This window comes from Hippocampus bargibanti, linkage group LG14 (assembly GCF_051943395.1).
Source record: "Hippocampus bargibanti isolate YZ-2025 linkage group LG14, ASM5194339v1, whole genome shotgun sequence".
Lineage (NCBI taxonomy): Eukaryota > Metazoa > Chordata > Actinopteri > Syngnathiformes > Syngnathidae > Hippocampus > Hippocampus bargibanti.
In genome coordinates this window covers 1,573,532-1,594,951 of record NC_142747.1, presented here as the reverse complement: position 1 = coordinate 1,594,951, position 21,420 = coordinate 1,573,532, and the positions used below count along the sequence as shown (strand labels likewise).

At 44.2% G+C, this 21,420-nt stretch overlaps 1 protein-coding gene across 1 annotated transcript in view; it reads right to left on the bottom strand.

The window, feature by feature from the left end:
- Positions 1 to 13,010: 13,010 nt before the first annotated feature.
- bcas3 (BCAS3 microtubule associated cell migration factor) overlaps positions 13,011 to 21,420 on the bottom strand; it is a 207,032-nt gene continuing 198,622 nt past the window's right edge. The window contains 2 exon segments of the mRNA XM_089014628.1: positions 13,011 to 13,493; positions 18,818 to 18,994. Of these exon segments, the coding sequence (XP_088870754.1) occupies positions 13,345 to 13,493; positions 18,818 to 18,994 (326 nt within the window). The 3' untranslated portion in view covers positions 13,011 to 13,344.

Here is a 21,420-nt window from a genome sequence, read left to right as displayed (position 1 = left end):
AATTTCCAGTATCTCTCCGTTTGGCGCCCTTCCTTCGCACTTTTCGCATGCATATACAGTACAATGATATGAAATGGGAAGAAGGTGTTGATTGTGTCATGGCCTGAACCATTCATAAATTTAGAATGTCAAGAATAACAACACATATTTAATTCTAGCTTTTATTTTAGAATTTGGGGGAAAGACTAGTAGTGGAAATAAGTTTTACAGGTGGAAGGTTTTGAATTGGTTCAAAACATGTGGAAACGAGAGAAAACCAAACAAGACAAGAGCTCCGAGCAGCTATGAGTGCGGCCGAGACCTGGTCCCATACGGCCGTATGGGGTGCCATTCTGCGCCTGGCAGTTCGACGTCCACGCAGAGCCATGCGCCGTCACGTGAACGTGCGAGAGGGATCGCACTCACGCCCACGACGATCCGTCCCGCGTCTTCGTCCACCCCAGGCCGAGTCCCGTTCCCATCAGGCCGCCGCCCGTCGTATGCTGGAGAGGCAGCGGTTGCCCTCTCCACCGAACGTTCCCTGGCGAGTGGACCTTTTGGGAGACTGTTGGGACTTCTGGAAGCAGCCCCTTGAATGGGGGGGTACTGTCATGATCTGGTTGGCGACCAACGGGGGGCGCTGTCGGCCCCGCCTACACCTGCATAGGTGCTGGTCGTCCCGATCAGATTGGCGACCAGCGGGTAGCGATGTCAGCCCTGCCTGCAGCCTCGCAGGTGCTGGTCGTTTAATCATTGACACTTAAAAGGACACCTGGCACGACCATCCGGTGCCGGTTCATTGTTTGTTTGCTGCTTGTGTGCTGCATGCATTGTGTATGTGTTTGTTTAACCTTGGCGGACTTTTACTTTTGGTCTTCTTTTGCTACTTTGTATTTTTTCCATTCAGATGATTTTGATGTTTTACATTTTGTTCCTGCTGACTTTATTGTAATACAATTTGTCAAACAACCTCCTGCTCCCTCCTGCCTGCTTTTTGGGATCCGCACCCGCCATCACCACCTTGCAAACCGTGACATAGATAGCTAGATAGCTTATAAATGACTCTGTGTCTTTGTTTTGTCATGTTATTTGTGATTTTTTTTATTTTTTATTTTCTTGCTTCAAGATGGCGTCGCGAGAGTGGCTGCCTTTCCAGCAGCTCCTGTATTTTGTTTTTCTACTTCTTTGTTTCCTTTCCTCTTCATTTTATAACTTTGCTGCTGTGAAATGTAAATTTCTCCACTGCGAGAGGAATAAAGGTAATAAAGGGTTATAGTGTTTCATGAAAATTCATAAAGTTTGTGTTCCGGTTCGCGACCAACAGGTGGCACTCTTGTACCTTGACTCTTGTATTGTAAATAGCACAGCCACCTTATGTTGACTCAATCCAGTCACATATATCAAATAGCGGTGACATCCGACTTACGACCAGCTCGTACTTACCACCCGTACTTACGACCACGACCGCCAGACCCTATTTTTTACATTTTAATTCAACGCCTTGCAATGCAACGCATACGACAATTTTGGCCAGCCAGCCAGCATCTCACTCTTGCACAGCAATCGACCGCGTGATGGCACCAGAAGGGGGAGTGTCCACCAACGCTGGCCGAGGCAGGTCGAGCGGCAGCGCTCGGGCGTGTCGGGCTGAGGGGGCAATGAGTCAGACTCAGAGCAAATTTGTTTAACTGTGCTAATGCAAAGAGACACATTTTACACATGGGCACACATAAACATTAAACCCGCACGCACACGCACACACGCACTTATGCACAAACGCACACATGCACACACACAAATTGAGTTCAACCAAGTCCAAAAACAAAAAACTAATTTTCTCTTGCCATGCATGTTGATTAGCTTCATGGTGCAGGGACATCCAGCATTCCTTCCTGTGAACAATTCTCTTCAAATCTAGGTTGTGTCCTATTGTTGCCACTCAAAGCACGCACTGTCTGCATGAGAGCTGCATCAATTACTACTTTGGTCCGCTTGCCACTTATGGCAGACTTTTTTGACCAAAGATTGACTTTTGAAGCGACCAACCTGCTGCGATCAACCCAATCACACACGCATCTACACAGGCGTGCACACCAGCACTGAGGAAAAGCCATGCCCATATGCATGCATGCCATGATGAGCAACAGCCAGAATGGCCCCTTACATCAACGAAATTGAAACACACAGGCACCCCTCCCGAGCGCTTAGTGCCATTGTTTGTGCGTGAGCGGTGACGTAAAGGTCGTAAAGGTTAATGGGGACCGAGACCATGCTGCGAAGTGAAAAACCGTGGAGTTTGGTGCTCCTCCTGACCCCCTAAGGAATTTTTGTGTCAGGTTTTGTGGGTAACTGGATGTTGAAAATGTGTAAACCGGATGTATAATTTACATATTTCAGACAAAGACTATAGCATTACACATATTCACTGAACTCTGTAATTGTAATTGTAATTGAGAAAACATTCTAGATCATTGTTACACAGCCCTCAAAGGCGCATACCGGTCTGTTGCGCATGCAGCATTGGGTCTTTCTGACCACTATTTAATCCACTTAATTCCCACATACAAACAGAAACTCAAATGTGTAAAACCGGTAGTCAAGACAGTTAAAACATGGACAGATGAAGCAAAGCTTTCGCTACAAGAATGCTTAGACTGCACTGATTGGAGCGTCTTTGAAACTTCAACGGGCACATTGGATGAATACACAGACACTGTAACATCATACATCAGTTTCTGTGAGGACATGTGTCAATGTGTCAACAAAGTCCTTCCGCTCATTCAACAACAACAAGCCATGGTTCACTCCCAAACTCAGGCAGCTTAGGAAAGAGAAAGAATCCGCATTTAAAAGCAGCGATCGAGCAGTTTACAAACTCGCCCGAAACAGGCTGACGAAGGAAATTAACATCGCAAAGAAAAGTTATGCGGAGAGGCTTAACAAACAGTTCTTCGCTAACGACTCTGCATCGGTGTGGAATGGCCTGAAAGCAATAACAAATTATCGTTTACCTTCCCCCCAAGCAGTGTACAACAATGGTATGGCTGATGAGTTAAATACATACTTTTGCCGATTTGAAAAGGACACCCCCATTTCCCCGGTCTGCCCACCATTACCAGAAACTACCGTATCTCCGCCCTCTGCCCTACAGATCCACGAACTGGACGATGTCGTAACAGGAACCAATCATGTGCCTTGAATGAGTGCCCCCTGCATATACAGTACAAGCATGTAGCTCATGCTCATGCTTGAGTCATTCAGCCATTTTTTTGTCAATACTTTACTTTGGAAAAAAAACACAATAACTGAATCACAAAGTTGCAAGGGATCAATTGTTTTACACACGTAAACCCACACACACGCACACACGAACACAGTGACGCTCTCTCTCTCTCTCTCTCTCTCTCTCTCTCTCTCTCTCTCTCTCTCTCTCTCTCTCTCTCTCTCTCTCTCTCTCTCTCTCCTACCAACTGCTGTCAGTCATCTTAATAATGACGTGAAAAAAAACTGGACTCTTGTAAATAGCACAGCCACCTTATATTGGCTCAATATAGTTACAGTGGGACCTTGGCTTAATTGGTTCCCAGACCGAGTGCTGCGTTCTTGACCAATCACGTGGCTTTAACCGAAGACTGTGGGCGGGGAATAGAGGACAAAAACAGTGGCTACCATTTTAGGAGACCACCATTTGTTAGGAGAACGGGCTCGTTCGCGAACGACACATCACTCATTGTGGCGCTCCGTTTGTATCCCGAAAAATAGTTTGTATGCCAAGGTAAAATTTTCATAACTGTAACGTTGGTAAACCGAAAAGTTCGTAAGCCAAGGGATTCGTAAACCGAGGTTTCACTGTACATATATCAAATACAGGTAGCATCTAACTTACGACAGGCTCAACTTACGACCACCCGTACTTATGACCCTATTTTTTTAAATTTTAATTTAACGCCTGGCACCGCAACGCACTAGCAGCCCGGCAACGCGTAAGACAATTTTGGCCAGCCAGCCAACATCTCACTCTCGCACAGCAATCGACCGCGTGATGGCACCAGAGGGGGGAGTGTCCACAACGCTGTCCGTTGCGCGGCCAGACCGTTAGTCGAGGCGGGTTGGGTGTCAGCGCTCGTGCGCCCGGGATCGCCGAGACAAGAACGCCGTGTCGGGCCCACGGCCGGCGCCGCCGCCTCTTTGAGACAGTTCGTTCTGCTTCGGGGCGAGGCAGCAGGTCGGGCGCGTCCGCGCTGCTTACGGCCGTGCGTCATTGCGGAGAGCAGGGTAAGGCCAGGGAGAGGGCAACCGGTAGAACACCGCTGACCCAGACCCACGCCCGCCTGCCACCATGGCGTCCGAATCAGGTTTTTTGCAAGTCATTTAGAACAGAGTCTCTATTCAACATTTTGAATGGATTTCGACATACGACCATTTTGACTTACGACTTGTTGGTCGGAATTGAAACCCGGTCGGAAGTCGGATGTTACCTGTATGCTTTCTTTATACTTTCACAATGTACAGTTCTTTATGAAACACTTTTGGACAGTTACAGTATACATTTCAGTCCTCTGACATTTCTATTATACTGAGAATAATTAGTTTTTTATCTTTTCAACCCCACACAACTCTCTTTAAAATTGCTGCTGTGGACTGCAAATTTCCCCATTTTGGCACTATTAAAGGCTTTCTGATTCTGATTCCGATGTCAGGGGTATCCAATCCTTTCGCATAAACCATGCGGAGTCGAATGCCAAAGAGTGCAAGTGAGTTTTGAGAGGGGTTTTAAAGATGGGCAGCGAGGGGGCTTTCCGAATATTCAGTGGCAGGTCATTCCAGAGAGTGGTACCAGCAAAAGAAAAGGCTTGAATTACTTATTAAGGTGTGTAGAGGTGAATGAGCTCGGAGAGGGAAAGAGGACCGAGGCAATTTAAGGAGTTGAAGACAAATAGTAAGATCTTGAAACTCCAGCCAGTAAACAAATCGCAGAGTATGTTCTCCCTCTTACGAGTACCAGGCAGAGGTGAGCAGCAGCATTTTGGACTAGCTGGAGACGCTTCATGGAGGATTGGCTGACACCAAAGTAAAGCGTATTCCAGTAATCGAGCCGAGATGTGACAAAAGCATGAATTACTGCTTCAAGATGCTCATGAGAAACTAGAAGTTTTACTTTAGCCAGTTGCCTAAAATGAAAGAAGCACAACAACAACAGCACCAATTTGTCGGTCAAGTTTAAAGTCACTGTCCATTTTAAGACCCACGTTTGAGACTGTTGACTTCACACAAGGAGCTAGGGGAACCAAGTCAACATTATGAGATGTACATGGGCCACTGGGACCAAACAGTATCACTTTTACCTTCTTTTCATTGAAGTTCAAGAAGGTTTGTGCCATCAAGGTTTTGATTTCCTCCGGGCAGGATATAAGGGGCCGAAACGATGTTTTTTTTTTTTTTGCTCAATGGGACATAGATCTGACAGTCATCTGCATACCATTGGAAGGAAATACAGTAAAGTCTCGTTATTTCGATATCGGATATATCGATAGTCCCGGTTATATCGATACTATTTCTATGCACGCATGGAGAAAATTACATGCAAACAGGGTCGGATATATCGATAGTCCCGGTTATATCGATATTTTTTCGGACTCCCTTGAATATCGATATAACGAGACTTTACTGTACCATGTTTCCTTCGGATGGAATCTAGAGGGAGCAGGTATAATGAGAACAACATTAGTCTCAAAATTGTGCCCTACGGAACACCACATGACAGAGGGGTACTACGTGACTCAGATCAGCCAAGGCGACTACAAAAGGTTCTGTCAGAATGGTAGTATCTAAACCAGTCAACATCACTACCAGAAACGCCCACTAAGTGCTGCAAACGAGACAGTAGAATACTGTGAACCATTGGACCAAATGCTGCAGTCAGATCTAATAAAACCAGAGACATGTAATCTCCAGTGTCATTAGCCAGGACGTCATTCGAAACCCGTAACAGTGCTGACTCTGTGCTATGCATCATCTCTGAACCTGACTGGAAGACCTCCAAGATGTTATATTCATCCAAGAAAGATTTCAACTGCATGTGCACCACTTTTTGGAGCAATTTTGAAAAAAGGCAATTTGGAAATGTGTCTAAATTTTTACAGTAGATCCTGATCAAGACCAGGATTCTTGATCAATATTTGGACAACAGCATGTTTAAACTGTTGGGGCACACTGCCAGAAGACAAAGTCCTGTTGATAATGGCTAAGACCGATGTGCCAATAATCGGGAGAACTTCTTAAAGAAATGTGGACGAAGATAGTCACAGCGGAAGCCAGATGGCTTAGACTGCTCGCCACATCTTTTCAAAGGGTCACGGACACAGCTTCAAAGGAATTTAGCACAGCTGAACACGGAAAATTGACAGAAGGGTTGAATGTGGTATTTGAAGCAAGAGTCCTAGCGGTAGAAACCTTATCAATGAAAAACTGGAGGAATATATTGCACAAGTATGCAAATTGCCAGGCGAACGTTTGTTTGGCAATTTGCATACTCGGCACGGCAGCCAATCAGAAGCCTGTTTCGTGCTTTGGACTATACCGTGACTGAAAAGTGTACTTGAAAGTTTTGAAAGCGTAGAAAGAGGAGTCCACGTGGCTTGTAGCAGTTTGCTTGTAGCTTTTGCGTTATTGAATGAAGCAAACGTTTGATTTGAAAATAATTGATTTATTTTTTCTTGAAAAAGTCGTCGGCCACCCGGGCCGAGGTGTTTTGAAAGTTGTACGCCTGATGTAAAAGTTGTACGCCCGGGCCTCCGGGCAGATGTTATTTCCAAACACTGGTTATATGCGGTGGAATCTTTGTAAAATGCGCTCAGTAGAAGTCATTTGAAGTGATTTTACAAATTATGGACACAATTTTAACTTTAAACAATTTTTACTTTAAACAAATGATGTTCGTATCGGTGTGACATACTTCATCCATCTTTGCCATCTTTTCAAGAAAGTTTCTTGTTGTCATCTCAAAGCAAATGTAATCCTCTACATTTTACACATGTCATAGATAATAATAATAATAATAATAATAATAATACATTTCATTCATAAGCGGCTTTCAAAACTCTCAAGATCACTTTACAGTTACCGGATAAGCCTCGTGCCCGAAGACAGCTGAGATAGGCTCCAGCAACCCCCGCGACCCTAATGAGGAATAAGCGGTACGGAAAATGAGATGAGATGAGATATTTTTTAACATTGTCATCATACAGTATGATAAAATCACCCTCTGTGAAAGGTTTGCAATGCTTTCCGATCAGGGAAGATAACTCGTAACTAGCCTTTGTAGCATTCTTATTTGAGTCTATGTCAGAGATGTTCGGTCTGACTGTGGACAAAGGCTCTGTGGACAAAGGCTCGAACACAGGAAGATTGTCTTTTACTGCCGGCAGGGGATGTATTCTGTTTCTGCAGCCCGGTTTCGAACGACCCATGGACTGGTACCAGTCCACGGCCTGCAGGTTGGGGATCGCTGATTGAATTTGTCTGGTAGAATAAGTTGCTCTAGTATCATCATTAAAAAGGACATGTCAAATAAGTATGGACGGGTATTCCTACGGGTATAAGTAGTACCGTCCAGGAACAACTGTGAGACAATGTGCAAAGTACCAAGAAGAGCTAAAGTGGTTAGTGGGAGAATAAAATCTGGTGAAGAAAATCATTGAATCGTTTTAAAATGATTAGGCGCTGTATTTGTACAATTGTGCAATTATGGAGATGTCCTTGAGCGCCTGTCAGAGATGTTCGGTCGGACTCTGTGGACAAAGGTTCGAACACAGAAAGATTGTCTTTTACTGCCGGCAGGAGACGCAGCCATTCATGACAGACATCCACATTCTGCAGCCACCTGCCAAGCTATTTATTGAAAGTATATGCAAATTAAAGTGATAGATTAGTAAAACATAGTTTTCTTGATTAAAATACCACGCCCCTGGACGTTCTAAGCACCAACAGCTGTAAGCAATGAAACATCGATATTTTACTTGGTTGTCTTTTCCATGAACTGATAAATTTGTAACCTTGCTAATGAGCTCTTCCTGTGAGGGAGTTTCAAGTCCTAAATTACTCCTGTGGCGAATGAGTTTTCCAAGTCCTAAATTCTGTCCAAGGACAGATCTCCTAGATGGAGATGACAGTTCAAAGGGCTGAGTCTGTTTCATTCAGATTGACTGTGGCCATCTGCGCCGAGACTGTGGGGCCTATTGTTCGGTGGCCAGCTGAGCATGGGACTTTTAAATATGATAACTTCTTATTCTCCATCAGTCTATACAAAAATTGCTGCTGTGAGATCAAACTATCTTCAATATGCTCCTCTTCGGCAGCATGAATATGCCAGCACTGTTTTTGATTTGAGAGGAATGTCAGTGCCATTTCACTGTCATCGTTGGACAGCAACATCACAGCCCTGCTTTGTTCAGCGGAAAGGTCGGTGCTGGAGGACAGTCTGCGGTTGGATGGATGCATGGCTTGAGGAGCCCGCAAGAAGGAGAAAGGAGCGTCAGCGCAGAACTCTGATGCGTTGGAGGCACTGTCATGGCTTGGAGTCAAAGCAGATTTACGTGGGACAAGAGATGTGAGACAATAAAAATCTATTTTCGTCAATGGGTGCAGACACTTTGTGTTTGCTTTTAACATTTAGGTTGTAGCAGACCTGTACATTTCCCCATGATCATTGTTAAAAAGGACACTTTGATCTTCTCCTCTTTCATCTCGAACTGATTCATACAATAAAGAGGGTGCAGAAAGTGCTCAAGATTGATGACTGTCTGTGTCCTTTGTATTGTGTCACATTAATAATAATAATACATTTCATTTTCAAGCGCCTTTCAAAACTCTCAATGACACTTTACAGTCACAGGATATTTTTTTTCTGCGGGTGAGTTATTTGTTGTTTAGTTATTTCTTGTTGTTTTGACTTCGAGATGAGGCCGTGAGAGTGGCTGCCTTTACAGCAAGTCCTGTATTTTGTTTTTCTACTTCTTCCTTTACTTTCATCTTACTTTAATCACTTGGCTGCTGTGAAATGTAAATTTCTCCACTGCGAGACGAATAAAGGTTATTCCAATCCAATGCTTCATCTCGCTGTATTGATTACCCATGATCTTGTCATATACATCAGAATGTCTTGTTAGGTAATGTCGCTTCACATTGAACTTTAAAATAGCCATTTCATCATCATCCGGCGGCCTTCAAAGTCAACTTTCCTCCTCTTGTTGATTGTCACCATTTTAGAAAATTGGGGGGGGCTCATACAGTCAATTATTCATATACTAATTTGCTGTTCCTGATTGAGCCTCTAGATCAGGGGTGTCAAACTCATTTCGCATCGTGGGCCACATACGGCCTCGGGAGATGACCATTAATATTATAGCATACTCTGCCAAAAATAACAAAAATATCATGTCTTTCCTTTGTTTTGGTGTAAAGAAGCACAAGAACATTAGGAAAATATTGAAATTCAATGAACTATCCTTTTACAAAACATTTCATGAAACACCTCATATTTCCTTAGACAAATGTGCAATTTACTTTTACCACTGATTGTACAAAGGCACAAAACTTTAATTGGTACTGAAAAATATAGTAATGCACTTTAAGATGTAAATAAATGACTTTTAAAGAAAGGAATTTTTAAACCACTTACACATACGCATATGAAATCTAAATGTAATCCCTGCGTACACTTTACAAACTAAGGAGAGTGATTTTAAATGTGTAATGAAGAAAGTGTTCGCCTGTCCTGTAAATCTGTAAACTTCATACACGAAACATACATACAATACATACTGAAAATGTATGGAGTTGTATGAACAGTAGAATTCCACCACATAACTTTTGTTTTGAAGCTGCTGACTAACATTAAAGTGCACATTTTTTAAATCGCCACAGTAAGGATTCATCTTCACAGAGCTGTATTCTTTCAATGGTTCTTTCAATTCTCTTCAATTTCAAAGAGTGTCTAAGGCAGCATTTATAAGGTGTTAGTCTAGTCTGGACTTGTATTTGTTCCTGAAACTTGGCATCTTTTGGCCTGTACAAGTGCATCAACACCAGGTGTCATGTCCTGACTAGCTGTCACTTTCAGAATGTCATTTAAGTGCTTGTTTGTGAGCCTTCAACGCATTTTTGTTTTATTAATATTCATCACTGAGAAAATTTGTTCACAAAGGTAGGTTGTACCAAACATGCACAAAATTTTAGCAGCCAGGGCTGTTAGTTTGGGGTACCCTAGTAGTAGATACTGATAAAATCTGTCCAGACCTACACAGGCAAATTTTCCCTACAAATATGCATCACACTGCAAATCAATTATCTCTAGCTGAATTTCGACCGGCAGATCAGAAGCTTTAACTGTGAAAGGTGAGCGAAAAACTGAAAATTCTATCTCAAGTTCACCAAGTACCTGAAAACGTTTCTCAAACTCTGTGATGATCTGGTTGGTGACCAACGGGGGGCGCTGTCGGACCCGCCTGCACCTGCACAGGTGCTGGTCGTCCCGATCAGATTGGCGACCAGCGGGTAGCGACGTCAGCCCTGCCGGCAGCCTCGCAGGTGCTGGTCGTTAAAATCAATGACACTTAAAAGGACACCTGGCACGATCATCCGGTGCCGATTCATTGTTTGTTTGCTGCTTGGTTGCAGCATGCATTGTGTACGTGTTTGTTTAACCTTGGCGGGCTTTTACTTTTGGTCTTCTTTTGCTACTTTGTATTTTTTCCATTCAGATCATTTTGATGTTTTACATTTTGTTCCTGCTGACTTTATTTTAATACAATTTGTCAAGCAACATCCTGCTCCGTCCTGCCTGCTTTTTGGGATCCGAACCCGCCATCACCACCTTGCAAACCGTGACAAACTCCCGCAGTAGTCCTGCAATTTTGTCTTTGTACCGTTTCATGTCCGCATCAGGTCTGGTCACACACACATCTCTCCGACAGGGAAAATGAGCAGGGTTGCCATTTGCCAGTTGCATCTCCCACAAAGTCAGCTTCAACTTAAATGCATGTATGTTGTCAGAAAACTGTGTGACAACTTTCTTGTAGACTTGCAACATTTTGTTCAGATTGTTCAAGTGTTCAGTAATATCAACCAAGAATGCAAGGTCCCATAGCCATTCCTGAGATTGTAATTCCAACACTGGTTTTCCTTTTTTCTCCATGAACTGTCCGATTTCCTCTCGTAGATCAATGAAAAGCCTCAGCACAGCGCCTCGGCTTAACCATATCACTTCAGCGTGGTGCTGTGCGTAATGTTGCTGTCGCTGAGAAGTTAGTCAAACTGACGATGGTTCAGTCTTTGAACTTTGTCGCGACACCTGCTTTCTTTGCGACCATGTATGGCGCGCCGTCTGTAGCCAGGCAGACAGCGCGGGACCAGTCCACTCCAACTCTGTCCAATGCAGCAACGACACAGCTGAAAATGTCATCGGCTGTTGTGGTGTCCATCATTGGCACCAACTCAAGAAACTCTTCAGTAACAGTCAATGTCTCGTCCACTCCTCGAATAAATATGTCCAGTTGGGCCATGTCTGTGATGTGAGTGCTCTTGTCAATTGCCACGGAAAATGCAATAAATGACTTGACTCTCTGTTTCAATTGACTGTCTAAATCTGCCGATAGTTCTGAAATCCTCTCTGCTATAGTATTCCTCGTCGGGCTAATATTGGCAAAAGCTTGTCGCTTCTCGGGACATACAAGGTCAGCCGCCTTCATCATGCATCGTTTAACAAAGTCACCGTCGGAATACAGCTTTGATGCTAATGCTATTTCGCTAGCAATTAGGTAGCTGGCTTTTACAGCTGCTTCACTGACTTCTCGGCTCCGGATGAAAGTTGACTGCTGTTTCCTCAGACCCGCCAGCAATTCGTTAATCTTTTCTCTTCTCAGTTGTCCTTGCAACCCGTCATATTTTTCGCTGTGATGTGTCTCGTAGTGGCGTCGAATATTATATTCCTTCAATACCGAAACTTGTTGCAAACACACCAAACACAAAGGTTTTCCGTGCATCTCTGTAAATAAATAGCACTTGGTCCATTTTTTCTTTGAAAATTCTACACTCCTTATCTACTTTTCTCCGTTTGGATAACGCCATTTTGGCTAATGAGGGTGTGGCGGAGATGTGGAGTATTAAAAACGTCGTAACAAGCAGCAGATGGCGCATTAATACCATGTGCTGTTTTCAGTCTGCCTCAGTGATGCGGCTTGTCTTCTACTCTGATGGAAAGAGTGCGGCCCTTAGCGGATAATCCACGAATTGCAGCGAATTAAAAATATTAATTCCATGTCTTTTATGCATTTTTTTCCACTTTCAAATTATCCAGCGGGCCTGATCGAACCTCCGTGGGGTCCGGTTCCGGCCCGCGGGCCATATGTTTGACACCCCTTTTCTAGATGGAAGCATTAGCAGACACAGGTAACAGTGATTCTGCCCAATATGTATATTAATTCTGCACAAGGGCCAAACGTTATTGATTTTCTGACAGAGGCTCCGGGCCAGATAGACATTGACCACGGGCTGCATTTGGCCCCTGGCTGCATATTGGACATGCTGCTCTATGTGGTACAGATATAGCTAGATTCCGTGTTCTGCCCCCAGTAATTACGTTGCAATACAGTACAGTGCCCCCTGGTGGTGGAAATAGTTAAACCCACTCAAAAACGTTGTGGAGTAGCCATTTTGAAATCTAACTGTGAAGAAGTGTGATTACATCCATGTCCATCCTCTTTCTTTTGACGTGTTCAGGCACAATCTGTAAGTACATTTACACCATCATACATTTTTTACTGTTTGTTGTGCAAGTTATTTATAAGCCTACACCAATATTTCATCAGTTAAGCATTTCACATGCTTCCCATAGAATCGTTGAATGAGCGAGAGAATAGGCCTGTTTCATTAATGTAATTTCATATGTATAATTGGATGCTGTACAACATTCGTACTCTTTTTCTGTTTGTATGCAGTTTTGCAAGAAACACTTCCAGAAAAATACTGAACGGTGGATTCTCATCTTCATGTTTTTATTGGAAGATTGTTAAGCTCGCTGCCTACACACCAACCATTTGGTCAGGGCAGAAGATTCCGGCTGATTGAATTTTCTCCCCGTGCCTGTGTGGGTTTTCTCCTAGTACTCCCGTTTCCTCATACATTCCAAAATTATGTGTGGCAGGTAAATTGAACACTCTAATTTCTTGAACAGATCGTACACAATATTGCTCCTAATATTGAATGTGTTTAAACATTTCGAGGCTTTCCCCAAATTTCTAACGGCCCTTCAAGGGAAACTGTAACAACAATGTGGCCTGCGACAAAAAAGAGTTTGACACCCACACTCTAGGGGAAGTTACTGGAGAAGAGGCTCAGTGGTTGGTTCTCGTTGGTCGGCAGAGTGGAACGATAACCCTCAAAGTTTTGCGGGATGCTGCCACTGGTTGAGCCTGAGCTGTTGCTGAGTGTTTCGATGCTGCCTTCTCTCTGCAGTTCTGTAGAAAATGAAAGATTGATTAGTTACTTGGGGCCATGTCTCTTTCACACTGTCAAACAAAGCCTGCCCTTAAACAACTTTTTCAAATATCGCAGTAGGTTTGATTTCAGGGACACATTAATTATGTAATTTGCAGCTATTCAAGAATTTATTTGGGAATAGAAAAAATGCTGTAGAACACCATTCCCAAATTTATTTGAGTTTCGCTTTTTGACGGGAGTGTGAATATCAATTCCCGGTCTATCTTATGTGTGAATTTCAGAACTTGAGGGAATGTATTTCCCTCCCACTACAGGGCAACTATTGTGCTTTGCTCCCAAAAAAAAGCAGCCTCCGATCGCCCCATGAAGAACATGGAGCAGGTGGAGTGTTTCAGTGTTTTAATGAAATCCTGGTTTACCCATAACCTCCTCAAATTTAGCGAAAAAAACCCTGAAAATAACCTGATCTGCGTACTTCCACCTATGCAATATCAATCGTCTTCGCACGTCTCTCACCCCTCACACCACTGCTATCCTTGTATCCTCGTTCATAGTCTTGTCACCTCCCGGATTGACTATTGCAATTCACTTCTCCTTGGTTTGCCTCAGAAACCTCTCCACAAGCTTCAACTCATCCAGAATTCTTCAGCCCGGATCATCACCAGAACCTCATCCTTTCACCACATCACTCCCATCCTCCAAGAGCTCCACTGGCTCGCGGTCAAATATAGAATCAACTTTAATAAAATTCTTCTATACACATTTAAAGCTATCCATAACCTCGCCCCCCCATTCCGATCTGACCTTCTTCAAATTTCTATTCCCACTCCATCCCTCAGATCCTCTTCCTCCCTCCACCTCTGTGTGCCCCCCCTGCCCGTTTCAGCAGGATGGGGGCCAAAGCTTTCAGCTGTTCTGCCCCCAAACTCTGGAACACACTTCCTCCCAACATTCGTAACATCGATTGTCTTCCCACCTTCAAGTCACATCTCAAAACCCACCTCTTTAAAATTGGATTTTCTGTGTAGCGCTATCTCTTGTTTCTATTTATAATTGTATTTTATTTATTGTATTGTATTTGTAATTATATGTTATTTATTAGAATATCAATGCTTGTCTGTGACTGTAAAGTGTCCTTGAAAACTTTGAAAGGCGCTTAAAATAAAATGTATTATTATTATTATTATTATAATGGAAGAGAGAGCGGCGATTATGGCAAAGTTTGTTCGTTACATTTTGAAGCAGTCTAAGCTGACACAGTAATGGACTGGCACCGTAGCTGCAATACGAACTGAGGGTGACTCTAAGCCGGATTTGTCCAATGAGTGACTGCCGTCAGGCTCGACAAATCGGAAGAAACCAGACCACCCACCACGAAGTCCAGGTGCGCATTCACGTGTGTTTTTATTTTGTTTGCTCGGTGAATTCCTCCTGCAATAATCTGTTAGAGTTCAAATTCGTTATGTTCGAAAACCCCAGTTCGTTGAGTTATCTATCTATCTATCTATCTATCTATCTATCTATCTATCTATCTATCTATCTATCTATCTATCTATCTATCTATCTATCTATCTATCTATCTATCTCACTCCCTGAAGGAACAATAGCAGACATTGAATATATTTACAAGTACCTCTACCACAAGCCAATGGCAACCTTGAACCAGCAACAAGGAAAGCGGCTACGACCAAATACCTCCAGCGGGTGAGGCAAGTCCTCAATGGCAAAAACAAGACCCCAAGACAATAAACAGCTATGCCCCGCAGCGATCAGATGACCTGCAGGAATAATAAGGTGGCCAAAGTAAGATATTCAGACCATGGATGATAAGACCCAAAAGCTCTTCACCATGCATGGAGTGTTCCATCCCAAATCCAGCACCCTGAGACTGTACACAATCCGTAAGGACGGAGTGGCGTAGTGTGAGTGCCACTGTACAGGATGAAACATCCAAGCTCAATGAATAAATCAAAGAGAAGGCTCCAACGGATGATGTACTACGTACAAGATGGCGTCCCCCTGTGTGGCTGCCTCTACAGCAGCTCTTTCCCTTTTTCAGTCCCTTTCTGTTCTACTTTTTCATTTATTTACTTTTCCGTTCGTGTTTTTTTAATTTTCGATCCTGAAACCTACGGGAAGGAGATGGGAATCCTCACTTTTGCTCATCGCCGTTATTTTTTTTTTTCCACCGCTCATGTAAACAGGGAAACCACTCGCACTTGGGATCTCATTGTTTACAGTCGAGACCAGCTGCTAGCATGGCGAGCTAATAGCGGGCTAGCGGCTGCCACAACGGACATCCACGTGAGCTGAGCAGGAGAAAACGGCGATGTCGGGCCGAGAAAGATCGCCGCAAAAGGAAGAGAAAGTACCGACACATTCTCCCGTCCGTTATCGTGGGGAATGTGAGATCATTCCCGAATAAAGCTTGCGGTCCTAACGCAACACCAGAGGGAGTACCGCGAAGCCAGTTTGCTACTCGTCACGGAAACATGGCTATCGTCAATCACTCCGGACACTCACGCTGCGTAGTAGGGCTTCCAACTCGTACGAGCGGACAGAAATGCAGGGAGCGGTAAGCAGAAAGGAGGGGGGATTGCTGTGCTTGTGAATGACAAATGGTACAACCCCGAGCACATCACGGTCAAAGAAAAACTCTGCACTCGTGATACTGAGCTGCTAGCCGTTAGCCTCCGGCTGCATAACCTGCCGCGGGAATTCTCACACGTCATAGCCGTGACGGCGTACATTCCTCCAACAGCAAATGGCGGCGCTGCCTCAGATGCCCTCATGACTGTTTTAAACAAGCTGCAAACCCAGTCGCCCAACGCCCTGTTTCCCTGCACTCCTCCCTCCCAACATTCATACAATATGTAACCTATGTCACCAGAGACAATAACATCTCGGACTTATTCTCTTCAAATGCCAAGGATGCGTACAAACCTTCCCCCCTTCCCCCTCTCGGAAGAGTAGACCGCAATATGGTGTATCTCCATCCTGTGTACAAACCCCTGGTGCAGAGGCAACCAGCTGTGACCTGCACAGTCAGAAGATGTTTCACAGAAGCTGAAGAAGTTCTGCGGGACTGCTTTGACTCAACCAGGTGGGAGCTCTTCACTGAGATTCACGGCGAGGACATTGATTGACTCACCGACACCATCACAGACTACATAAACTTTTTGTGAACAAAACACCGTACCCACCAGGACCGTGCGGTGTTTTTCCAACAACAAACCGTGGATTAATCCCGACATAGAAGCCCTCCTGAAGGAAAAGAAAAGGGCTTTTGTTTCGGGCAACAGAGAGGACCAGAAGGCCGTGCAGATGCAACTGAGGAGGAAGATCAGAGAGGGAAAGAAGGCCTACAGGATGAAAATGGAGGAGCAGCTGCAAGCCAGCAATGTCGCTGGTGTCTGGAAGGGCTTGAAAAACATCTCAGGCCACAAAAGCCCAGTGACATTAAACGAAAAAGACAATGACTGGGCAGATGAACTCAACCGCTTCTTCAATCGGTTCGACAAGACGTTTGTCGCCCCCGGCCCACCGTCGCCCTCAGCCCACCGTCAACTCCACCTGTATTTGCATCTGCACCAAGTCTCTCCGTCTCTGCCCCCTCTCACGACCAGCTTCCCTCAACGAACAACTGCCCTCCCAACCGTTGCCACAACCTTAGCCGCCACTCTGCCTCCTGGCTCCTGCCTATCTATCACAACCGCACAGGTGAGGAACCAACTGAGGAGGATGAAAGTGAGGGAGGCAGCAGGTCCGGACAACATCCGCTCCCGACTCCTCAAGACCTGCTCCGACCAGCTGTGTGTCATTGTCCAACACATATTCAACCTCAGCCTGAAGCTGGGCAGAGTTCCACTGCCGTGGAAAACGTCATGCCTGATCCAAGTGCCCAAGATTGCCTACCCAAAGGAGCTCAACAGCTACAGACCGGTGGCGCTGACGTCTCACCTGATGAAGACGCTGGAGAGACTTGTCCTCAGACACCTGCGACTGCTGGCGAGCTCATCACTGGACCCACTACAGTTTGCCTACCAGCCTAACATCGGTGTGGAGGATGCCATCATCTACCTCCTCCACTTGGTGCTGCTGCACCTCGAGAATGCTGGTAGCACGGTGAGGATAACGTGATGTTCTTCTAATACTTCTACTCGGGGACAAGCTGTGGCGTGCTGGAGTGGACTACAACCTCACATTTTGGATTACAGATTACCTCACAAACAGTCCACAGTACGTGAGGGTAAAGAACTGTGAGTCGAACAGGCTTTTCTGCAGCACAGGAGCGCCACAGGGGACAGTCCTGGCTCCATTCCTGTTCACCCTCTACACCTCGGACTTCAATTACAACACCCCAACCTGCCACCTCAGAAGTTCTCTGACGACTTAGCTATTGTCGGCCTCATTACAGAGGGAGACGATTGGGAGTACAGGGGACTGACAAAGGACTTTGTGGACTGATGCCAGCAGAATCACCTCCAGATCAACACCGGGAAAACCAAGGAGTTGTTTGTGGATTTCTGCAGGAAACAATTCTCACCTGCACCGTTGAACATCCAGGGTTTGGACATCGAGAGGGTGACCTCCTACAAGTACCTGGGTGTTACTCTCAACAATAAACTGGACTGCAAACACGGATGCCCTAATCAAATAGGGACAGGCGCCTTTTCCTACTCAGGAAACTGAGGTCTTTTGGGGTTCAGGGGTCACTCCTAAAGACTTTCTATGACTCTGTGGTCACTTCAGCCATCCACTATGGAATTATCTGCTGGTCAGGCAGCATCACCACCCGGGACAGGAAAAGACTGGAGCCCCTGGTCAAGAGGGCCAGTTTTGTCCTGGGCTGCTCGCTGGACTCTCAAATTTGGAAACTAAAATCTATGATGGACAGCCCCTCCCCCCTGCCCACCCTGGAGGGGTGGAGAGGTACGTTCCTTCCGACTGCTGACAGGCTTCTCAATTCTCAATAATCACATGTGAAAAAATAAATAAATAAATAAATAAAATAAAAATAAACTGGACTCTTGTACTGTAAATATGGGTTGATGCAATACTGCTACATATATCAATTTACCTTTCTTGATACTTGCACTCAGTCCAGTTTTTTATTAAACAGTTTTGCACATTTACAGTCTACATCTCAGTCTGCTGACATTTTTATTTTACTATACTTAGAATATCTTTATATAGAATTAAATTTACATCAGGGTGTCTAACCTTATGACTGGCAATTTCACAGTCAATTTCAACAGTTGTGACTGCACCTTGAAACCACAACAAATTGTTTCATTCGGTACGATATTTGTATTTGTAAATGTGAATGTGATCTACTGACCTGTAGCAGACCCTTGTACATCTTGAGAAGGAAACTCAGACATAGCATCTGCCAATTGCTCTCTGAGGCTTTCTTCGCTTGCATCTGTGATGTTGATATTGTGCCGCGGCACACCAAAGCTTTCAGGCCAACTTCCATATACCTCTAGAAGGGTGACTTCACGGCCATCCAAAGTATCTGAAAATAAATACGGACATTAATTCCAAATTATATCAGTTACGCTTAATTTGTATATCTGCTGCATCTAGTCATGATATATACAGGTAACATCCGACTTACGACCGAGTTCCGTTCCGACCACATGGTCGGAAGTCAAAATGGTCGTAAGTCGAAATCCATCAAAATGTTGAATAGAGACTTTAGACACGCTAAATTGGATTGGATTGGATTGCATTGGATGTACCTTTTTTCGTCTCGCCATCAATGACTCGAAATCCCCCCCCACCCTCTGGTGGAATCACACGGTCAATTGCTGTGCGAGAGTGAGATGCTGGCTGGCTGGCCAAAATTGTTCTACACGTTGCCGGCCCACTCATGCGTTGTGGTGCCAGGCGTAGAATTAAAATTTTAAAAATTGGGTCTGGAGGTCATGGGCGTAAGTATGGCTGGTCGTAAGTCAAGCTGGCCGTAAGTCGATGTTGTCGGAAGTCGAATGTTACCTGTATATATATTTTGATCAAAGAACATCCATGCATTCATTTTGGAATGGATCTATGGATTTTTTTAGCCTTGTCGGCGTCTGAGTGCTGTTTCTGGGTATGATACACCCTGAACTGGTTGCCAGACAATTGCAGGGCACAAAAAAGAAGCAACCATCCATGCGTACACTCACACTTCGGGATAATTTAGAACAGAGGCAGCAAACTCCTGTTTGCTTTAGATCCTGACACCCAATATAATTTTTTTCTGATCTTTTCAGGACTCTGTAGAGCTTGATAAGTACCCAAATCATTTAAATTGAGTGTGTCGAAATCAAAGATCTAAAACAGACAAGATGTGGCTGGTACCAGCAATCTTACAATTGATGATGATTTTCTGACTATAAATGCTTGGTTTCACATTTACTCAGCGATCAATGAGGATCTTTGTTGTGCATTAACACATGCCTCAACCCTGCAGCTTTACTGACATTCCATAAGTGCAATCTGCCTTGACACTTGGGAAACAGAGTATGACACTACTCTGCTCATGTGATACAACTCATCACTCAACTTTATTTGTAGGGGACCTTACTGCACATGTACACAATTGTTTAAAAAAATGGCATTTTAAAATCACTCAATAATTCATTGCTAATCCACCACCATATTCAAAAAGCAAATACGTGCTTTAGAAACAATCTTGTAAATCAGGTTGCTCAAGTTAAATATACATACATACATCTCACCCCTCACACCACTGCTATCCTTGTTCATAGTCTTGTCACCTCCCGGAATAACTATTGCAATTCACTTCTCCGTGGTGTCCCTAAGAAACTTCTCCACAAACTTCAACTCATCCAGAATTCTTCAGCCCGGATCATCACCAGAATCTCTTCCTGTCACCACATCACCCCCGTCCTCCAAGAGCTCCACTGGCTCCTGGTCAAATATAGAATCAACTTTAAATTATCCTTTATACATTTAAAGCTATCCATAACCTTGCCCCCCATACTTATCTGACCTTCTTCAAATTTCTATTCCCTCTCGTTTCCTCAGATCCTCTTCCTCCCTCTAATCTGTGTGCCCCCCCTGCCCGTCTCAGCACGATGGGGGACATAGCTTTGAGATGCTCTGCCCCCAAACTCTGGAACTCACTTCCTCCCAACATTCGTAACATCGATTCTCTTCCCACCTTCAAATCTCATCTCAAAACCCACATAATTAAAATTGCATTTTCTGTGTAGCTCTATCTCTTGTTTCTATTTATAATTGTATTTTATTTATTATACTATCTATGCTTGTCTGTGACTGTAAAATGTCATTGACAGATTTGAAAGGTTCTTAAAATAAAATTTATTATTATTATTATTATTATTATTATTATTATTATTATTATTATTATCATTATTATTATTATTATAATAATAATAATAATATAGCCACAAGGGGGCACAAGCCAGTGTCTTATTGTGCCGGTCCCAAGCCCGGATAAATACAGAGGGTTGTGTCAGGAAGGGCATCCAACGTAAAAAAAATTGCCAAAACAAATATGCGAATCAAACCTCTGAATCCCATACCGGATCGGTTGAGACCCGGGTTAACAACGGCCGCCATTGGTACTGTTGACCTTCAGGGTGCCAGTGGAAAATGGACTACTGTTGGTCGAAGAAAGAGAGGAGCGAGGTGTGCCCGGAGGAAAAGAGAGAAATGGAACGCCAAGAGTATAGAACTAAGAGTAGGAACTTTGAATGTAGGAACAATGACAGGTAAAGGTCGAGAGCTGGTTGATATGATGCAGAGAAGGAAGGTAGACATACTGTGTGTCCAGGAGACCAGGTGGAAAGGGAGCAAGGCTAGAAGCTTAGGGTCAGGGTTTAAGTTGTTCTATCATGGTGAAGACAGAAAGAGAAATGGAGTTGGGGTTATCTTAAAAGAGGAGTTTGTTCGGAATGTCTTACAAGT